This window comes from Puma concolor, chromosome B2 (assembly GCF_028749965.1).
Source record: "Puma concolor isolate L17-30 chromosome B2, mPumCon1.1.hap2, whole genome shotgun sequence".
Taxonomy (NCBI): domain Eukaryota; kingdom Metazoa; phylum Chordata; class Mammalia; order Carnivora; family Felidae; genus Puma; species Puma concolor.
Window position 1 is genome coordinate 137,817,728 of NC_141671.1, and position 19,257 is coordinate 137,836,984.

The 19,257-nt window shown below is 45.8% G+C and overlaps 1 protein-coding gene across 7 annotated transcripts in view; it reads left to right on the forward strand.

The window, feature by feature from the left end:
* Positions 1–19,257, forward strand: part of PLEKHG1 (pleckstrin homology and RhoGEF domain containing G1) — a 234,887-nt gene that overhangs the window by 190,696 nt on the left and 24,934 nt on the right. For all 7 annotated transcript variants that reach the window (XM_086708119.1, XM_086708116.1, XM_086708112.1 and 4 more), the window contains 6 exons: positions 3,391–3,437; positions 7,726–7,876; positions 11,628–11,759; positions 14,536–14,718; positions 14,812–14,907; positions 15,100–15,186. In XM_086708119.1, coding sequence (XP_086564245.1) covers positions 3,391–3,437; positions 7,726–7,876; positions 11,628–11,759; positions 14,536–14,718; positions 14,812–14,907; positions 15,100–15,186 — 696 coding nt within the window. The remainder of the gene's footprint in view (positions 1–3,390; positions 3,438–7,725; positions 7,877–11,627; positions 11,760–14,535; positions 14,719–14,811; positions 14,908–15,099; positions 15,187–19,257) is intronic.

A 19,257-nucleotide genomic window follows, 5' to 3' on the forward strand; every position in this document is an offset into this window, starting at 1 on the left:
TCCTGGGTGGCTCAGTCGGTTAGGCATCCGACTTCGGCTCGGGTCATGATCTCACAGTCCGTGAGTTCGAGCCCCACATCGGGCTCTGTGCTGACAGCTCAGAGCCTGGAGCCTGTTTCAGATTCCGTGTCTCCCTCTCTCTGACCCTCCCTTGTTCATGCTGTCTCTCCCTGTCTCAAAAATAAATAAACATTTAAAAAAAATTTTTTTTTTTTAAAACAGCTGAAACTCATTAGATGTTTCTATTCATGAATTCACAGTGATCAAAAAAACTCAAAGTGGTGGCCTTTGCAGGATGCTAGAGAGCCAATGCCTCATCCTGAAAAATAGGGAAAATTATCAAGCATCCATCCTGCCTTTTCCATACAAACTACAAACTGCGGGGTAACGATTAACATAAGGAAGTTCCTTTTTTGGAAGGACTCTGGCTAACAAATGAAGGAATCATAGAACCAGAAATACCACCATTTGGCAGCTCCTAACGAATTAATAAATCAGACAATAATCACCATTGGTGGTTAACATCACAAAGAGAAAGACAGCCAGACACCCTGTGCCTCCTGATGGAAGTAAAATACAATTAGGATGTATTCATGCCAAACCATGGAACATAAGCCTGTTCAGGCTTCCCCTAAACCACATGAGTGCAGGGGGCAGGGAGACACATGAAAGAAAACCGTAGGGACATAACCAGCAAGACAGGCCATGAGAAACTCTCTAGGACACACAGTCTGGTTTCTTCAACTAAATTGCAAGGGCGGGGGCGGGGGGGGGAGATAAAAGGGGAGCTTATAGATTAAAAGATCTTAAGAGGTATCAACCAGTTGCCTTGTATATTATTTGGGTTCCAAATCAGATAGGCCAACTATTTTTAAAAAGAAAATTAAGAAGATAGGAGATTTGAATAGTGACGGCTGAACATTCATGATAGTTTGGAATTACTTAAAGGTGATAATGGCACTGTGGTGATGCTTCTTTTTAAAAGTCTTTACGTTAGAGATGTATACTGAAATATTTACAAGTGGAATGATCCTATGTCTAGAATTTGCTTCGGAGTGGTAGGGAAGTAGGTGGGTATAAACCATGAGTTAATATCCAGGTCAGGTGATGGATGCTTGGAGATTCCTTACACTATCCTCTCCACTTATTTATAAATATGTTTGAGACTTTCTCTAATAAAAAATGTTACATCTAATCCTCATCAAGCGAGCAGAAAGGATTCTAAGTAGATAATTCTTTTAAATAGGAAAAACAATCAATTAACGTATTAAAATGACCCCCCCCCCAAAACAAAGAAAAGAAAAAGTCACTGTCTTCCAGTCACATATAAATCCAGCCTTGGGGTGCCTGTGTGGCTCAGTCGGTTGACCGTCCGACTTCGGCTCGGGTCATGATCTCACGGCCGGTGGGTTCAAGCCCCGCGTCGGGCTCTGTGCTGATGGCTCAGAGCCTGGAGCCTGCTTTCGTCTCCCTCTCCCTCTGCCCCTCCCCCGCTCATGCTCTGTCTCTCTCTCTCAAAAATAAATAATAAACGTTAAAAAAAATCTCAAATTGGGGCGCCTGGGTGGCTCAGTCGGTTAAGCATCTGGCTTCAGCTCAGGTCATGATCTCACGGTCCGTGAGTTTGAGCCCCGTGTCGGTCTCTGTGCTGACGGCTCGGAGCCCGGAGCTTGCTTCAGATTCTGTGTCTCCCTCTCTCTCTGCCCCTCCCGTGCTCATGCTCTGTCTCTCTGTGTCTCAAAAATGAATACATTAAAAAAATTTTCTTAATCCACCCTAAAGTAGTTTCAAAGTAAAAAAGGCAGAATATGAAATACCACCCAAATAATGCAATGTCTCTTTTAAATCATATAACTCCATTTTAGAGTTTACAAGAACTAATAATTCAGTGCCTTGAATTACTTACTCAGACTGAAAGTTTTACAGTCTAAAGTTTAAAAACCCAGGCTTTTGCTCTCTCACCTGCCCATCTGCATCCCTCTTGGCAATGTAGGGGAAAATTGTGAAAGACTTTGAAACCAACCGCAAAGATTGCTGGGTGCCTCCACTAGGAAAGAATTTTCCAATTCACCCTTCTAATTTATACAACTCAGTAGACTTTCTGCATCTCTCATTGTCTTCGAACTATCTTCTAACTCTAAATTTTTGATAACTGATAGCAATGTCAGTGATTGTTGACCACAGACATGCAAATGAAAACTGTCCCATAGAGGGACATTGGATTTCTTTACCCTATAGAAGAAAGCAGTTTGGTATCTGTAAATTCCTATCCGCATTCCCCGTTGACCTACGCGCCAAGCTTGTGTTTATCCTTAAAACCAGTTACAATAGCCTACTGCTTTCCTCACCGAGCAGTAGGTTAAATAAAATCTTTGATACTGTTTATTCTATATTTGCATGGAAGTCATGGTTTTACCTTTTAAACAAAATACTGTACGAACGAAGATTGATTTAATATTTCTCAATATTTGGTAATATGACTAGACATTTGAAAGCCCAAGGAAGAAACTAGGGCACCGGGAATGTGGTGTCAGGAAAAGGCAAGGACCCCACATTGGTGAGTCAGACATTTATGGCATTTGAGGCATTGCTACCATGCTGGTGCGAACAGAAAAGTAGGCTTGAACCCTGCTCTCAGGTAATTTCCGGTTTAGTAGAAAAGAGGGGGGATTTGGTAGCTGCACAGGCGTGATGTGAATACAACATGGCCCCTACTTTGTAGGAACTCACAGTCTGGAGTGGGAGACACAGATTCGGAGGAAATGACACTACCACTCGGTAAATGCTACGAGAGATTTGGGTGTCACAGAACCCCAGCATAGGAGCAGTTAGCTTGGCTAGCGCTCTGGAAAGGCTCCTTGGAGGAAAAAAGCCTAAGTTCAATGTCAAAGGATGCATGGTGGCTGCGAGGTGGGACAGTGGGCAGGGACAACTGTATACACAAGGGCTTGAGAGCACAGTTTTCTTGTGCCCTGCACGTATTTCCCCGTGTTCTTACCACCATAATTAGATGATATTCTATTTCTCTTTCACATTGCACATCTACTGGGAGGACTAGGAGTGCCTGAGGCAGAAACCTCATTTTCCTCCTCTTCCTTTTTGCCTTCAGATTCACCTAACACAGCAGGTGCTCAGTAAGTGTCTCTTGAACCCAGATGAGTTCGAGTTGATTCTAGGTATGAAACAAGGTAGATAAAAAAGACATCGATGATTGCCACAGGGGCTCAGACAGGCCCGCGTGACGACAGAGCCAGATTTACAAGTATGAATGATGTTTCTTTTTATCGTTTTAAATGAATGGTGATGCCTGTGCTTTTCTTTCTTTCTTTCTTTTTTTATTTTTTATTTTTTATTTTTTTGCCTCTAAAAGTCTCTTTTGTTTCCTTGCAGAGTGAAGAGTTCCACATTTACACGCAGTACTGCACTAACTATCCAAGGTACACGCTGGGAATATACCACAGTACATTTCTGCACTTGCATACTGTTTCAGGTCGAGGGGTCCGACGTATGCTGGTGTTAGGCGTCCTGAACCTGGCCGTGCACTGGGTGCCCCGGGGAGTCTCCACAGCGTGCTGACAATGGATTACGGGCTACCCAGATATCCATCCATTCAGCTCTGGGACTCCCCGCAAAGCCAGTGGGAGGGAAAGTGTGAAAGACCGTGAAGGAGACCAAAAAGGTTGCGAGGTGTCCTTCCGTGGAAACCTAAGTAAACCTGTTGTGTTTGGCTGTGATTCTTGTCCGTTGACCCTCCTGTACGTGTGCCGTGTTTTGAAAAATTTGGGATGTGCTGAGAATGAGTTTATATAATCTAGCTGGGGATAGAATATGTTATATCTTTGCTATATAATTTCTAAGAACTATGTAAAAAGGCCTCCTCATCTCACTTGATCTTGGCTTTCGTTTCGTTTACACTGGAAGCCACACAGGAGGGTAGTGCACGGAGCACCACATGGACACTAGAGTGACCATTTCAGTGAGGGAGGCCGACCGAAGACCCTGGGTCACACTGTTGGCATTCCTTTTCTCAGCAAAAGACTTGTACTGAGCATTTATTGAGTCCTAATCATTGTGTTAAGTGCTATAAATGCAACGTGTTGTTGGATTTAACCTTCATGATAATCCAGAGATGCCAAGGGATTCAAGAAAAGCAAAGCATCCATCACAGTGCCAGGCGCATAATAGGTTCTCAACAATTGCTAGTGCATAATCACCCCTGCCCCAACCCAATGTAAGGATGGAGAAACTGAGGCTCCAATAGGTTTATTGCCTTCGCAGGGCCACATAACTGATGGGTGGCCCAGCTAGAATCTGAATCGAGGTTTCCCCAACCTCAGACCCAAAGCTACTACATCCTTGTGAAGTTTCTAAAGGTTTGTGATTCTCCCCACCCCTGTGCCTTTTTGCCACTTCCCCCACGTGATCAGCAGAACTTGATGGGAGTTATCGTGGGGGACGAGCCAGGGAGATAAGAGCTACGTGCCCTGTCGCCTATCTTGGTGGAGACATGTCCCTAAGGATGACGTGGTTGGCCGGATCCACCTAGAAGAGAAGCCAGCAGGCTGAGCCCCTAGTACTGCTGCAGCAAGGAAGAACAAATGGAAACCCTGTTCAGAAGTGGCCCCGGAAAGCCAGTCTGGACAGGGGCGCCTGGGTGGCTCAGTCGGTTAAGCGTCCGACTTTGGCTCAGGTCATGATCTCGCGGTTCGTGAGTTGGAGCCCCGCGTGGGGCTCTGTGCTGACAGTGTGGAGCCTGCTTAGGATTCTCTCTGTCTCCCCCTCTCTCTGCCCCTCCACCACTCACACTCTGTCTCTCAAAAATAAATAAAAATTGAAAAATTTAAGGAAAAAAAAAAAAGAAAGCCAGTGTGGATTAAAAGGCATGAAGCCTGGGACTGCGATTTATGTACAAATACTTTCCATTGAAGGAGTTTAGTCTCCCTCTCTAGACATGGGTCAAGGTATTGTGCTGCAGTGGTTTATTTGGTTCGCGCCCAACTGTGCATTGGCCAGGTTTCCCTAAAATCCAAACAAAAAACCCCAAACCCACATGTCAGCTCGTACATTTGTCACCATATCCTTATGAGCAGACACATGCAGTTTACACAGTTTCACGTAAGCAAGCCTCTCTCCCATGGTATTTGTTTCCACCTGTGTGCTGAAGGTAGCAGAAAATTGTAGAATGCCCCAACTAAATCCCGAGGACCGCAGGCTAAAAACCGGCATGGTACCACACCCCAATCCAGAGAAATCACAGAATCGGCCCCCAACTTCTCCACTAAACTCCTAACCAAGGGAAGGGGGTTGGGGACAACATTCGAACTCTGAAGCATCAGCACATTTCTGGACGCAATTATCAGGATGAGAGATGCTAGAGGGGCTTGTTGGGGGGGCGGGTGTGTAAATTTCATCATAAACATGTCATTCAAAGAAATAACATCTGAATTTGTAGTTTGGGAAGTTTCTATTAAGATTTTTCTGACTTAGTAATAAGAAAGGAAAGTACAGAATAAAGGCTGCTTTTTCTATATGAGGCTGCTTCAGGGTCAAAGGACAGGCAAAATCATTTGAGCAAGGACACAGATTTTACGAGCCTGTCATTCATGGAGCATGGTCCCAAGCTCCGCGTGTACTGGCTGGAGATAGGAGCTAATATCCCTTGCCTTCTAGCAAATGTTATGTTTTTTTCAGCGTCAAACTCCACTAAATGCAATCACGCAATAGCGTGTTAGAGAAGACCAAATGAGTGAATACAAATTAATGGAGTCCAGACTCGTGGTATGTACTAGAAGCTAAAGGTACAGGAAGAGGAGGAATAGTAAGTCCCCTTGAGGAGAGTTTAGAACGGTTTCCTGGAGGAAGTGTTGTTTTTTTTTTTTTCTTTTTGGGTTTTGTATATATCTTTTTTTTCTTATTTTATATCTTTGACTTTGACGAAGGAAAGAGACACGTTAGCAGAGAGATGCTCGACAGGCAGGCTCAGTGAGGCAGGCGCGTCCGGCGCTTGCCCAATCGTGTGGTTTTCATATCCCTAGAAAAAGATTTCCTCTTGTCCCCTCGTCTCCAATCAGTTTGCTGTCTGAGGCCCCAGGTTTCCGTTCCCCTGTCTTAACAAGCCAAGAGCGCTGAGGGTTTCAGCCCATCTGACAACATTTCTTCTCCCTTCGGATCCAAGCTGGGGATATTAAATGTCGCCGGCACCCCTTGACAGATGTCCACCTTCTTCATACCAGTCACGCCCCAATAGTTTCATCTTGAAGAGACACAAGCCCTCCCTCCTTTCCCCGGCGAGGGGTGCAGGCCCTGTCGGGTCATTGTCCTCAGATGTCTGCCTGTGCCCTGAATCTGGAGTTTGGTGCACTCAGAATTGGTTGCAGGTGTCCTGTCTGTGGGTAAGAGCTCAAGCCTTCATATGGCCAAAGGGCACCTGGGCAACTGGTTCTGCCTCTGAAGAACCTTAGAAAAGACCCTTGGCTACGTGATAAAGAATAGTTTTGAAATCTCCACTTATGTGGGAAATAAACCCGTTTGAACAGATACTTCTCAAAGCAGATGGGCACAAAAGTGATTCTAATAGGTTGATTCGGACCTCCATTTCACTTCCTTCCAAGGAGTCTTGTTTGGTTGTTTGGCTCTAATTTTCTAAATGAATCCTGAAAACATGACTGACTTGGGGAGAAAGGGGCTGAAATTACTTCCACCTGCTTTCTTCTAAGTTATGAGAACATAAGATTTTAATTTACTTGTGTGTGTGACTCCAGAAGCCCACTAGCTTTTATGTATAAGGTAGGAACACTGTTTCAACTAGTCCTTTGGGATGTTGGGGGGGGGGGTCTACTTAATTGCCTTTTAGGGGGCTGGGACGCAGACGGAACTCTGACCTGCTTTCCTAGTACACTGAGGGAGGCACACTCGCTAAGAGAGGAGGTTCTCTAGCTGTTTCAGAAACTGTCATTAGAGGGATCTGTTCAAAGGGAGGTTAACCCGTGGGCCACAGCCTCCAACGATCTGCAGGGAGTATCATGCGGTTTGTACATGATACAAAGGCAACCAGCAAAAGGGGTGACAAATGTCCGGCTCGGGGCTGGATCTGCTGAAGAAAGAGCTCCTTTTTCTTGGTACATTTTCTGTAAAAAAACAAATTTTGTTTAATGTTTTTTATTTTTGTGAGAGAGAGTACAAGCAGGAGACGGGCAGAGAGAGAGATCGGGAGACACAGAATCCGAAGCAGGCTCCAGGCTCTGAGCTGTCAGAGCCCAACTCAGGGCTTGAGCTTGTGAACTGTGAGATCATGACCTGAGCCAAAGTCGGACCCTTAAGCAACTGAGCCAGGAGCCCCCTATAGTGCCTTTTTCTAATCCATCCACCCAAAGAGATACCTTTTTCTAATTTGTCCAGAGGCACTTTGGTCTAGCTGTAGCTCTGTTGCTACCCTACCTGTTTTAGGGCATTTACACTTACGTTGGCCATTAAAACTTGAGTACCTGGGGCACCTGGGTAGTTCAGTCAGTTAAGCGTCTGACTCTTGGTTTCTACTCAGGTCATGATCTCACAGTTCACGAGTTTGGACCCCGCATCGGGCTCTGTGCTGACCGTGCAGAGCCTGCTTGGGATCCTCTCTCTCCCTCTCTCTCAAAATAAATAAATAATCTTAACAATACATTAAAACTTGAATAACTCATCTTACCATTACAACTCGGGTGAAAATATATATTCTTGTTGCAGATCAGTGGCTGTGCTAACAGAGTGCATGCGGAACAAGATGCTGGCCAAATTCTTCAGGGAACGTCAGGAAACTTTGAAACACTCACTGCCTCTGGGCTCCTATCTCTTGAAACCAGTTCAGCGGATTCTCAAGTATCATCTCCTTTTGCATGTAAGTTTCTGCCCACACTTGAATACCTTCCAAGGGATGGGGATTTGGCGTATATATATATTAAGTTGAGGGGGGGTGGAAATATCAGAAAAGGCTGTGGACATATGGAAACATTTTCCACATTCATACTTTACAACTGACTAATCTGCTTGGAGGAATTAGAGATATTTATATTCTGGGCCCGCAGCCCCATTGACACCAGCCAAGCAAAAAGATTCATTTTAGCTCTGATTCTGATAGGGCTTGGGAGTACCTCACTCCGGGCAGTGAACAGTTTCAGGCAGAGAGCTATCATCTGAACGAAAAACAGATTTTTTGTGTGTGTTTTATTTGATTTCCACGAGCCTGGCTTCAGTAGGCAGTTGGGGAGGAGAGCTGTCATAGATTGGCTCTTGCCTGAGCAAAGAGAAGGGCTGAAAAAGAAGACAGATGAGGGGTGTGATGAGTGATCTTGAGCTGGGCTTGGCATCACTTCAGGGTATTTATTTCATTTCCCATTATTTGTACACAATTCAAGGAGGCTTTAGAAACAAGGGTAGAGGGGTGCCTGGGTGGCTCAGTGGTTGAGCGTCCGACTTCGGCTCAGGTCATGATCTCACAGTCTATGAGTTTGAGCCCCGCGTCAGGCTCTGGGCTGATGGCTCAGAGCCTGGAACCTGCTTCCGATTCTGTGTCTCCCTCTCTCTCTGCCCCTCCCCCACTCATGCTCTGTCTCTCTCACTCTCAAAAATGAATAAATGTTAAACAAAAAATTTTTTAAAAAAGAAGAAACAAGCGTAGATATAGCTCCCACTTGCTCATGTCTGACCCTCTAGGGAAGCTGATAAAATTGGGGGAAAGTTTTGTTGCAAATAATCTCCACTGAGTAAGTGGGATTCGATCGCCTTTATCATATGAGGAAGGCATGGCACGGTGGTTAGGAGTCAGACACTGGGTCAGTCCTGCCTGGGTTCAAATCCTGTAAGTTGTCCATGTTCACTGTGCCTCACAGGCAGTCCATAAAAATGAGCTATTGTTTTTGTTTTATTATTTTTGTACTCCATTAAAAACCTTTTCTTAAAAATATTTTAATCCAGAGCTCTTCTCTGTATCAACATGTCTGCAATTTATGTTTCTTGTTAAATGATTCCAGGTTTCCCACTTGGATAATCATTCCAGTTTTGCTCAGTTCACACACATCTACAATTTTAAGGAAGCTTATGGTCCAACTTTGCTAGAAACTTCTCAGCTTTGTCTGTCTGCCTGGGTGGCTCACGTTTGGAGAATCTTGTGTCCTATGAAGCCACATCAGGGATATTACTTTAATTGTCACACTAATACTAGTGACCTCTTAGATTAGGAGGATTAATTTGCTAAATCAGTGTCCAAATAACTCTCAAATAAATAATAACTCTCCCAGGATAGATCTCCGCTGGATTGTGCTAATATAGCATTTAAGACTAGTGCATCTCAGTAATCTCTAAATATAACCTCTAGCCAAGCAGCATCTAAGATAGCAGTTACTTAAGCATGTCGGACGTAACAAGGTCCTTACAAAGAGGTAATTAATAGGAAAAATGGCCCTTACCCTCTAAATAAGGAGCTGGTATCTTAGTTCAGGCTGCTGTAACAACGTACCATAGCCTGGGGGGCTTAACAACTTATTTCTCATAGTTCTGGAAGCTAGAAGGCCAGGATCAAGGTGCCAACATGGTCAGGTTCTGGTGATATCCCCGTCCTGGGTTCAGACTGCGAGCTCCTTGTTTCTTTACATGGTGGAGAGAGGCAAGAGAGCTCCCTGGGATCCCTTTTATAAGAACACTAATCCCATACTCTGGTTTCTCTTCAGATCGTATAAATCTTTCGCCTTTTACTCTAAGAACACTAATCCCATCCATGAGGGCTCCACTCTCATAACCTAATCACCACCCAAAGGCCCCGCTTCCTAATATGGGCCCAATGGGGGTTAGGGCTTCAACATGTGGCTTTTGTGGGGACACAGGCATTCAGTCTGTAGCGGTTGGTACAGAAGAAGGGTGGTTAGATTAATCGAAAACTAACTTCCGGTTGCCTCTGAAGTATTTTCGCTTTTATGGTTGATTTAGAGCATTCCTTCTGTGTCATTTACGTCACTTCAAAGTTGTGTAGCCATCCGTGAAGATCCGCACAAGGATACACTCTGTACTCCTGAGTCTGTTTGTCCTTGAACAGGATTGCCTCTCAGGCCAGAAGAAGTAGTTATCATTTTCAAGTTTATTTACTTATTTTGAGAGAGAGAGAGAGAGAGAGAGAATCCCAAGCAGGCTCCACCCAGAGAGCAGAACCAGACTTGGGGTTTGAGCCCACGAACTGTGAGCTCATGACCTGAGCCAAAATCAAGAGTCAGACGCTTAACCACCTGAGCCACCCAGGTGCCCCCAAAATTATTATTTTTTGTTAATTTGCTGTTGATCTGAAGCTTACCTGGGAGTTGTTACTTTAGTGGTATGGTTTCATAGGACCTTTCCAACAGCTGAGTTGAAGTATAGAAAGAAAATGTGAATTCTTTCCCAGTTTTTAGCTAGGTGGAAAACTTGAGTATTTAGTAACAGTAAACAGAGATTTATGAGGTAGGACTATAAAATAATGGAACTAACTTTCATAAGTTATACCATGAGATTCAATCTCCAACCTTGGACTTAATGTTCATGCATATATCATAGATGCCCTAGAAATGATCTAATTAATTATAATATCTTCCTACTGTTTTATGTATGTATATAGGTTACTGTTGTCATTGTAAAAAGATAGAGCTTCAACTTAATAAGCATGTATTGACTACCCAGCTCTTCCGCAGTTACTATTGAGTAGATAAAAGATTAAATAAATGATACAATAGTCCCTGTCCTTAGACTCTTGAGAAGGCTAAGGACGTATGTCTTATGTGCTGGAAAGAATTGGAGCAGAGCTCATGGCCCTTTTGTGCCCCTGGGATTGCAAAACTCAGTGCTAAGTGCTTATGAACTTCATTTGGGCTTTAAAGCCTTGACTACATGAAAAGGCCCTTGCTGTAGAGGTACTTTTAAAGATAATGGCCGCTCTGTGTTTGACTCTGTTACATATGAAATCCTGCTTGAGACATTTTATTTCCCCTGGGAGAAAAAAAAAAAAAAGTATGTTTTCTTTTTTAAATATTTTTTAATGTTTATTTATTTTGAGAGAGAGAGTGTGTGTGTGTGTGTGTGTGTGTGTGTGCTCACACACAAGCAGGGGAGGGGCAGAGAGAGAGAGGGAGAGAGAATCCCAAGCAGGCTCCTTACCACCAGCACAGAGCCCGGCATGGGGCCAGACCTCATGAACCATGAGATCATGACCAGAGCCAAAATCAAGAGTTAGACGCTGAATGGACCGAGCCACCCAGGCACCCCTGTTTTCTTTTTTCTTATATTACATTGGCTACCAGGAAACTCGGCAGTCTCCAGCTATAATATCAACTCTTGTATCTACTGTAACATCTCTAAGAGACTTAATGGACTATATCATATTTTGTTTTATCCCCCTCGTCATGAAATTCTACTCTATTGCTGGTTTTCCTAGCCCCGTCTTCGTCCCTATCTTACCACTTTGTTGTAGGTATTTCTGGTAAGTTATCTCAAACTTTTAAGGCACGCTGCTCATGTGTAAATAAATAGGCAAAAATAATACATGAGGAATGTGTCATAGAGGTACTTTGTTTCATTGGCGATAGGAGAAAAATAATGAAAATGACCAGCTCCTTTTTTTCCCCCCCAAGGAAATAGAAAATCACCTTGACAAGGACACAGAAGGCTATGATGTGGTGCTTGATGCTATTGACACGATGCAGCGAGTGGCCTGGCACATCAATGACATGAAGAGGAAACACGAACACGCGGTCCGGCTACAGGTAAACCCTCGAAACGGCAGCCCCGCTGGCACACTGACTTCTTATCACTTTCCACATCAGGTATTAAGGCTGCTCAAGCGTTGGATGTCACCCGTGGCCTTCATCACATCTGAAGAAAGATCGGGACATGGCTAATACTGATCGCTGTTTACCGCGGTGTTTACGAGAAGTTACTTTATAACTTTTAAACTAATAGTTTGCTTGGAACCCCTTCAGTAACCCAAGTTAAAAATTGGAGTCTCCCTTGAGGCACCTGGGTGGCTCAGTCGGTTAAGCGTCCGACTTCGGCTCAGGTCATGATCTCACGGTTCGTGAGTTTGAGCCCCACGTCGGGCTCTGTGCTGACAGCTCAGAGCCTGGAGCCTGCTTCGGATTCTGTGTCTCCCTCTCTCTCTGCCCTTCCCCTGTTCATGCTCTGTCTCTCTCTGTCTGAAAAATAAATAAAAACATTAAAAAAAATTTTTTTTTTAAATAAAAAATTGGAGTCTCCCAAGCCCTTCCTTACCTTAAGTTAATGACAAAGAAGTAATTCTTGCTGGAAGCAGCTTTCTTCCAAGCTGTTGAAAGGGTTTTTCAGCCTCTTTTCCACTCTCACTAGTTAATGAAGAATTGTGAGGTGGTCCATGGGTGGTGATGGGGCCGGGACCCAGACAAAGGAGAGCTAAGTCTGGAAGCAGGTCCTTTACAGTGTTCTACTCGGGAGGAGGCTGTCTACTGTGTGTTAGTTTCCTCCTTTCTAAAATAAGACAGACCAGGGGTTTGCGAAGACCCCTTCCAGCACCAACATTTTGGACCCTAAATCTGTGGGTCCAAACTTTTGATAAATGCTAAGCCAGGGATCGTGTCCCAGGCACATAAAAAAATGCACTTTTTAAAAATAAAAGGTTGTGGTGCCTGGGTGGCTCAGTTGGTTAAGTGCCCAACTGTTGATTTCAGTTCAGGTCATGATCTCGCAGTTTGTGAGTTCGAGCTCTCATTGGGCTCTGCGCTGAGAGTGCAGAGCCTGCTTGGGATTCTTTCTCTCTGCCTCTTTCTGCCCCTCCCCAATTCGTTCTTTCTCTCTCTCTCTCTCTCTCTCTCTCTCTCTCTCTCTCTCTCTTTCTCTCTCTCCATCCCTCTTGCTCTCTCTCAAAATAAATAAACATGAAAGAAAAAAAAAGGTTAGGGGCACCTGGGAGGCTCAGTCAGTTAAGCATCCAACTCTTGATTTCAGCTCAGGTCATGATCTCATGGTTTGTGAGTTCAAGCTCCCATCAGGCTTTGCACTGAGAGTGTAGAGTCTGCTTGGGATTCTCTCTCTCTCCCTCTGTCTCTGTCTCTCCCCTGCTCTCTCTCTCTCTCAAAAAAATAAATAAACTTAAAAAAAATGTTTATGTTGGTCTAGAGGCTGGTGGCAGGCTTCTTCGTGTCCCTGGAGTGAGACATAAAAGCCCAAAGTGACTCCATGCTGTGTAGAGTATCTGTGGAAACTCAGGAAAAAAGATACATTAATATAAATTTAAGCAAAACCATAAGATGCATCTATAGGCAGCCAGAGTATGATGTGATGCAATAGACTATCAAAAATCAAGGGAAGGCAACATTCTCATCTTTCAGGTCATGTCTTTTTTTTTGTAACAGTAAGAAAAGGTTTAATAGTTCATCATCCAGATGTTTTGTGGACTTAATGTCTATTGCATATTCAGAAATGGCTAAATGACTGTTTTTTTAGACCTTGTAAATCTGTTTGGCATTCTGCAGACATTGCTAAATCAGGCTCAGGCTCAGACTTTTATCTCCATTACCATCCATTTCCACTTTCAACCCATGGACATTTGGGTTGTCCTGTATGGGGGCCGCTTAATTAAATGCTCTTTGTGAATATGTTCATTTTTCAAAACTATAAAAAATCAGCTTTCTTAAAGAACATTGGTATGGGTGCACAATAAAATCCCAAAGATACCTCAGGATCATGCTCTCAATTTATATTTAGCGAGCACCATTAAAAACATAATGGTAATGAAATTAATTTCCTTTCCCCAAATAAATGGGATTAACATCAGGAAATTTCTAAGATGTCTCTTACGTGATTTGTCACAGGCTTTAGTTTCGAGTTACTTATATGTAGTATGGATTTCAGTTTCTGGAAGAAGGTTTCCACAGCAATAGCTCTGAAGGTTTTCTGCAGAGAATATGGGTGAGAAAGTCAAGGAAAGGATGGCTCTCTGAGAAGGTCACATGCCAGTCGCCTCTTTACCTAGCTTTTGAGAGGCATAACTGCTGTCATCAGCCACAGGAGAGGGATTATCAAGGAGCGGAAATAAGTAATTGGCAACTCATCAACTAACAACTCGATTCATTTCTGTTAGCCCTTATGTGACAACCCCCATAAATGTGGATATAGGTCAGGGCACCTGAGTGGCTCAGTCGGTTAAGCTTCCGACTTTCGCTCAGGTCGCCATCTCCTGATTCGTGGGTTCAACCCCTGCGTCGGGCTCTGTGCTGACAGCTCGGAGCCTGGAGCCTGCTTCCGATTCTGTGTCTCCCTCTCTCTCTGGCCCTCCCTCACTCATGTTCTATTTCTGTCTCTCAAAAATAAACATTGAAAAAAAATCTTTTTTTAAATGTGGATTTGGGTCACGGATCATTAGACACCATTGGATGCCAAATAGACCCATTAGGCCCTGTCATAGAATATTCAGACACCACTCTTGAGATTCAGCAAATGGGAGACCTTTCCCTCTCTTCCATGGCTTCCCATCTCTTGTTTAATCACACAGAATGGTCACTTTTTCAGGAGATACAGAGTCTGCTCACTAACTGGAAGGGGCCAGACCTGACCAGCTATGGGGAACTGGTGCTCGAAGGGACCTTTCGCATCCAGCGGGCCAAGAATGAGCGGACGCTCTTCCTCTTTGACAAGCTGCTTCTGATCACAAAGAAGAGAGACGACACGTTTACGTACAAAGCGCATATCCTGGTAGGTCTGAATGTTGGCCATGGGCAAGGGCTTCGGCCGCTCGTCCCATTCTCCTCCAAGTGCACCTCACCCTCTCTCTGCTCTCCTGCTCAGTGTGGCAACCTCATGCTCGTGGAAGTGATACCAAAGGAGCCTCTCAGCTTCAGCGTCTTCCACTATAAGAACCCCAAGCTGCAGCACACGGTTCAGGTAACAGCAGAGGCCTCCCCTCCCTGCAGGGCTCGCTCTTGTAAACGATGGGCGCCGTGGGCCAGCCGGCCTTTCCAGAGGCTTCTGGCCACACGGTGTGTTTCCCGTCTCGTCAGAGGGTTATGGGAGTGTCTGAATCTCGTTCGTGGTGGAGACGTGAGTCGTCTGACCGTCCGCATTTCCTTCCGCTAGGCCAAATCCCAGCAAGACAAGCGCCTGTGGGTTCTGCACCTGAAGAGACTGATCCTGGAGAACCATGCGGCAAAAATCCCAGCTAAGGTAAGGTGCCGAGGTCCACAAACAATAAAATGTAAGGTCATCCAAGTCCTAGAAGGCAGCCTGAGGGCAATAAATGTTCAACTCTAAAATAAAGAAAATGGGGAGATAGGATATTTATGGGATCAACTAAATTAGCCATGTATGTTAAAAAGATTCACAGGGCCACCGGGGTGGCTCAGTCGGTTAAGCATCTGACTTTGGCTGAGGTCACGGTCTCATGGTTTGTGGGTTCAAGCCCCACGTTGGGCTCTGTGCTGGCAGCTCAGAGTCTGGAGCCTGGTTTGGATTCTGTCTCTCCCTCTCTCTCTGCCCCTCCCTCGCTCATGCTCTGACTCTCTCTCTCTCTCTCTCAAAAATAAGATAAATAAACATTTAAAAAAAGATTCACATATAGGGAGATTGTGGAAGTGTTTTTTTTTTTTTTTTATTGTGGTTGTTATATTTTGTTTTGGGGCTTGAGGAAGGAAAAAATAAGGAAAAGACTACCAGAAAATTTCTAGAGAGATAGTAGAGTACAGTTATGAGAAGTATTCAAAGCTACACTAAGCAGCTGTTGTGAATAGAGCTAGCTGAGGTTCTGTGGGAATGCTAAGGGAAAGAAAATACAGACTCAGCTGTGAGGGAGTTTGTAGATGAGGGAGGTAGCTATACACACAACGAACTGTTTGCTAAACAGGAAGAATTAACAGAGGTATAAACCAAGTGTTGTGGAAGGATAATGTGTTCAATTACAGTTGAGTAAGGAAAGGAAGGAAATGCCTTCCTTGTGAATGGCGGCATCATGTTCACAGCTCACAGACCGTGCCTTGGCGGAAGGGCTGAATCCTCAGGAGATGGCGGAGGAGGTGAGGCCGGACAAGCGGAAGGCAGTCCGCTGGGCTCTGAAGGTCTTGAAGGCCTAAGAAGTCCGAGTGCATCGGCGGTGGGAAACCACCGGAGGCTTCGGAGGAAGGGCTGGCAGGGTGGCCCCTGTGTTCTGAAAGGGTGACTTTAGAAACCGTGTGACAGATGAGTTGACGAAGTGACACCGGAGGCGGAAGAAGAATGAGCAAGCCGCCACAGTAGTCTAGCAAAGAGACGAGGGGCCCTTCGGGGGAGCCACGGCAACGGGGGGCGGCAGGGGGGGAGCAGGTGCAAAAGCTCTCAGGGAGGTTGAGCAATGGTCTGTCACCCACTAAGCGCATGAGGAAAGAGAGAGATGGGAGTCAAGCATGAGTCAGGGGTTGAGCCCAGAGGACAGTGTGGAGTTCTGAGATAAGGAGAGGAACTAGTTGGATGGGAGTGAGGAGAAGCTCTCACAAGTGCGTTCGAGGAGGCGGGTCGGCCCCAGGTGGAAATTCAGGTCTTGGAAGCTGCGGGCCTGGAGGCTCTCTTGACACAGACAGCGATTGAGGCCCCGAGCTTTGAGAGGATGGCCCATGAAAGCCCGTGAAGGAAAGAAGCCCTGGGAATCCCAACATCCATGGGGACCTAGAGCACCCCCAAGAGGGGTTAGGTGGGAGGCCCTAAGAAAACCCAAGGAGAAAGCTGTGCTGACAGAGGAAGAAAAGGACCTCAGAGAGCGTGAGGGGGCAACCGTCTGCAAGGCTGCAGAGGGCGAGGCAGACTCCAACAGAAGAGTGGATAGACGGGTTGGCAACCGAGAGATAAAGGAGAGACTGCAGTGCGTGGCGGGAAAAAGCAGAAATGAGAAGAGGCAGACTGGGTACAGGCTTCTTGAACGCAGTTCAGAACACTTACCAGGCGGTGGTTTGAGGAGTGAGACACTTGGTGCAGGTGAAGCACGCCGTGGACGTGACTGTCGGCGGAGGGAAGGAGAAAGGGAAAGAGAGCAGAAAGAGGGCGGAGGAATGCTCTTTGGGAGCCATTTTGGGGAGGGTGGGATCAGGAGCTCTGGGTGCGAGGCTGGTCTTGGGAAGAAAGAAGACAAATGAGAGAACCTTTGAGACAGACTTGAGTGAAGATAGGAGAGTTGGGTTTTCCTGGGGTTGGCGATGATGTCATCTGTTGGCTGGGGGGCCGGGGGCGCCCAGGGGGGTTGGGGCCCCTGAGGGAAAGTGGAAAGGCTCAGAACACTTGCTAAAGAAAGTGGTCCCGTGTGCAGGGATACCTACAGGGATGGGTGCATCCAAGACCCAATGAAGGGGGTCACCGTGGATCAGTGCGGTGAGGTGATTTAAAAATCCGCTCAGCAACTTGGAAACAAGTATTGAGGAACCATAGCGCAGGTGGGTTCCCCAAGGTGAAGGTCAGCAGAACCAGTACAGGGGAAGGTGGGTGCTAATCAGCACATGGGTGCGGTGACCGAGCGTGATTTCCGGGCTGAGCGGAGAGGGAAGGCACCCAGGAGACTGGGCATGGCTTGAAGGACTGCTGGCTACAGAGTCCAGGAACCGGCACAACAGCAGCCAAAGGTGGGCAGGTGGAAATACGGAGGTCTGTAGCCGAAGTAGAGACTTGTAGAGCCCCTGCCTTAGAAGCAAAGCAGTTCTCCGTGCTGCTAAGGTCCTGGGGCCGCTTCTGATTGTGTGTCGCTGTTCTGGAGTGGAGGAAAAGGTTGTCAGAGAAAAAGTGGCGTGAGGTAAGGGTGGAGAATACATTGTCAGCGGTGACAACGGATGGTGACATGGTCCTTGCTGGGCGGGGCGGGAGTGACGTGGAACAGACAGTGGGATGACGGCCATGGGGGTAGAACTAGGGGGAAATAAGAGACATGAACACTGCGGAGAAAAGAGAGTCCATTTCACTCTGGGTATTTTGAGAAGCACTCGAAGCTCATTCTCAGGGGCTGTCAGCAATGATCTTGTGCCCAGGAAGTGAGTGTGCAAAGGTGTGTGCTTTGAGTTAAGCACGAGTCTCATTTCACCGGAGTGTCGAGAGCTGGAAGGTACAGCTCATGCAGAGAGGTGATGGCGTTTTCTTCGTGGTTGGTTAGGGGGTTGCTGGCCCTGTGCCTCGGAATGCCCTTCTGAGCAATGACCCAGTGTCTTTGACATGCCCCACCTCTGGTTCACCGGTGAACTGGGAAAATCAGAACTGCCGGAGGATTCTGAAAGGCCGTTACAAAGCCAGACTAGCTGACATACCTGTCCTCTTTCTCCTACACAAGATGTGTGGGTTCCAGGGGGGTTTCCCTTTGTGCGTTAAAATGACGAATAACAGTCACAAGGCAGGTGCATCTCTGTACCCAAGTTCCTGACCCTGACCCTGGCCCTTTTAGAATCGAAGCGTTACTTGTTCCGCCACAACTTCTAGAACACACGTACAGTGGGCTAACTGCTTTGTGTCTTCAGTTCGGCCTCAGCAAACCACCTTACGAGAAAGATCTTACTCACCCCACTATGGAGAAATAAAAGCAGAAGTCCAGGGACATTAAGTGAACTGCCCAAGTTTATGTGGTGAGTGCATGAGTGAGCCTGAGTCAGACACAGGTCTGGCTGGCTGCGGAGGGCAAGGCTTAACCATATTGCCCCCAATGGCAACGAAAATTCACTTATTTAATAGACTTCATCCCCTATAATGTGATAATAATTTTCTACTTTATTGAAGCAGGATTATTATTATTTTTTTTTTTTATTTTTTTTTTCAACGTTTATTTATTTTTGGGACAGAGAGACAGAGCATGAACAGGGGAGGGGCAGAGAGAGAGGGAGACACAGAATCGGAAACAGGCTCCAGGCTCTGAGCCATCAGCCCAGAGCCCGACGCGGGGCTCAAACTCACGGACCGCGAGATCGTGACCTGGCTGAAGTCGGACGCTTAACCGACTGCGCCACCCAGGCGCCCCGAAGCAGGATTATTATTAAGCTAAACTCTCCACTTCTTTCTTCAAGGCTTTTTCTTATTATTTTTTTTTTCTCTAAAGCTTTCAAAATCTGTGTATTCCTATTAGGTAAAAGAAATGCATAATGAGGAATTTTTGTGAACATCAAAAAATGCATCACAGCCGTCTAACAGTGTTACCACAAGCTGATGGAAATTCGTGTTTGTGGCTCCTCCCAGCTTCCTGGAGTTCCTTTAATTCGGCGATGGTCCCTGGCTGACTCCTAGAGGAAGATGTGGGAATTGTAC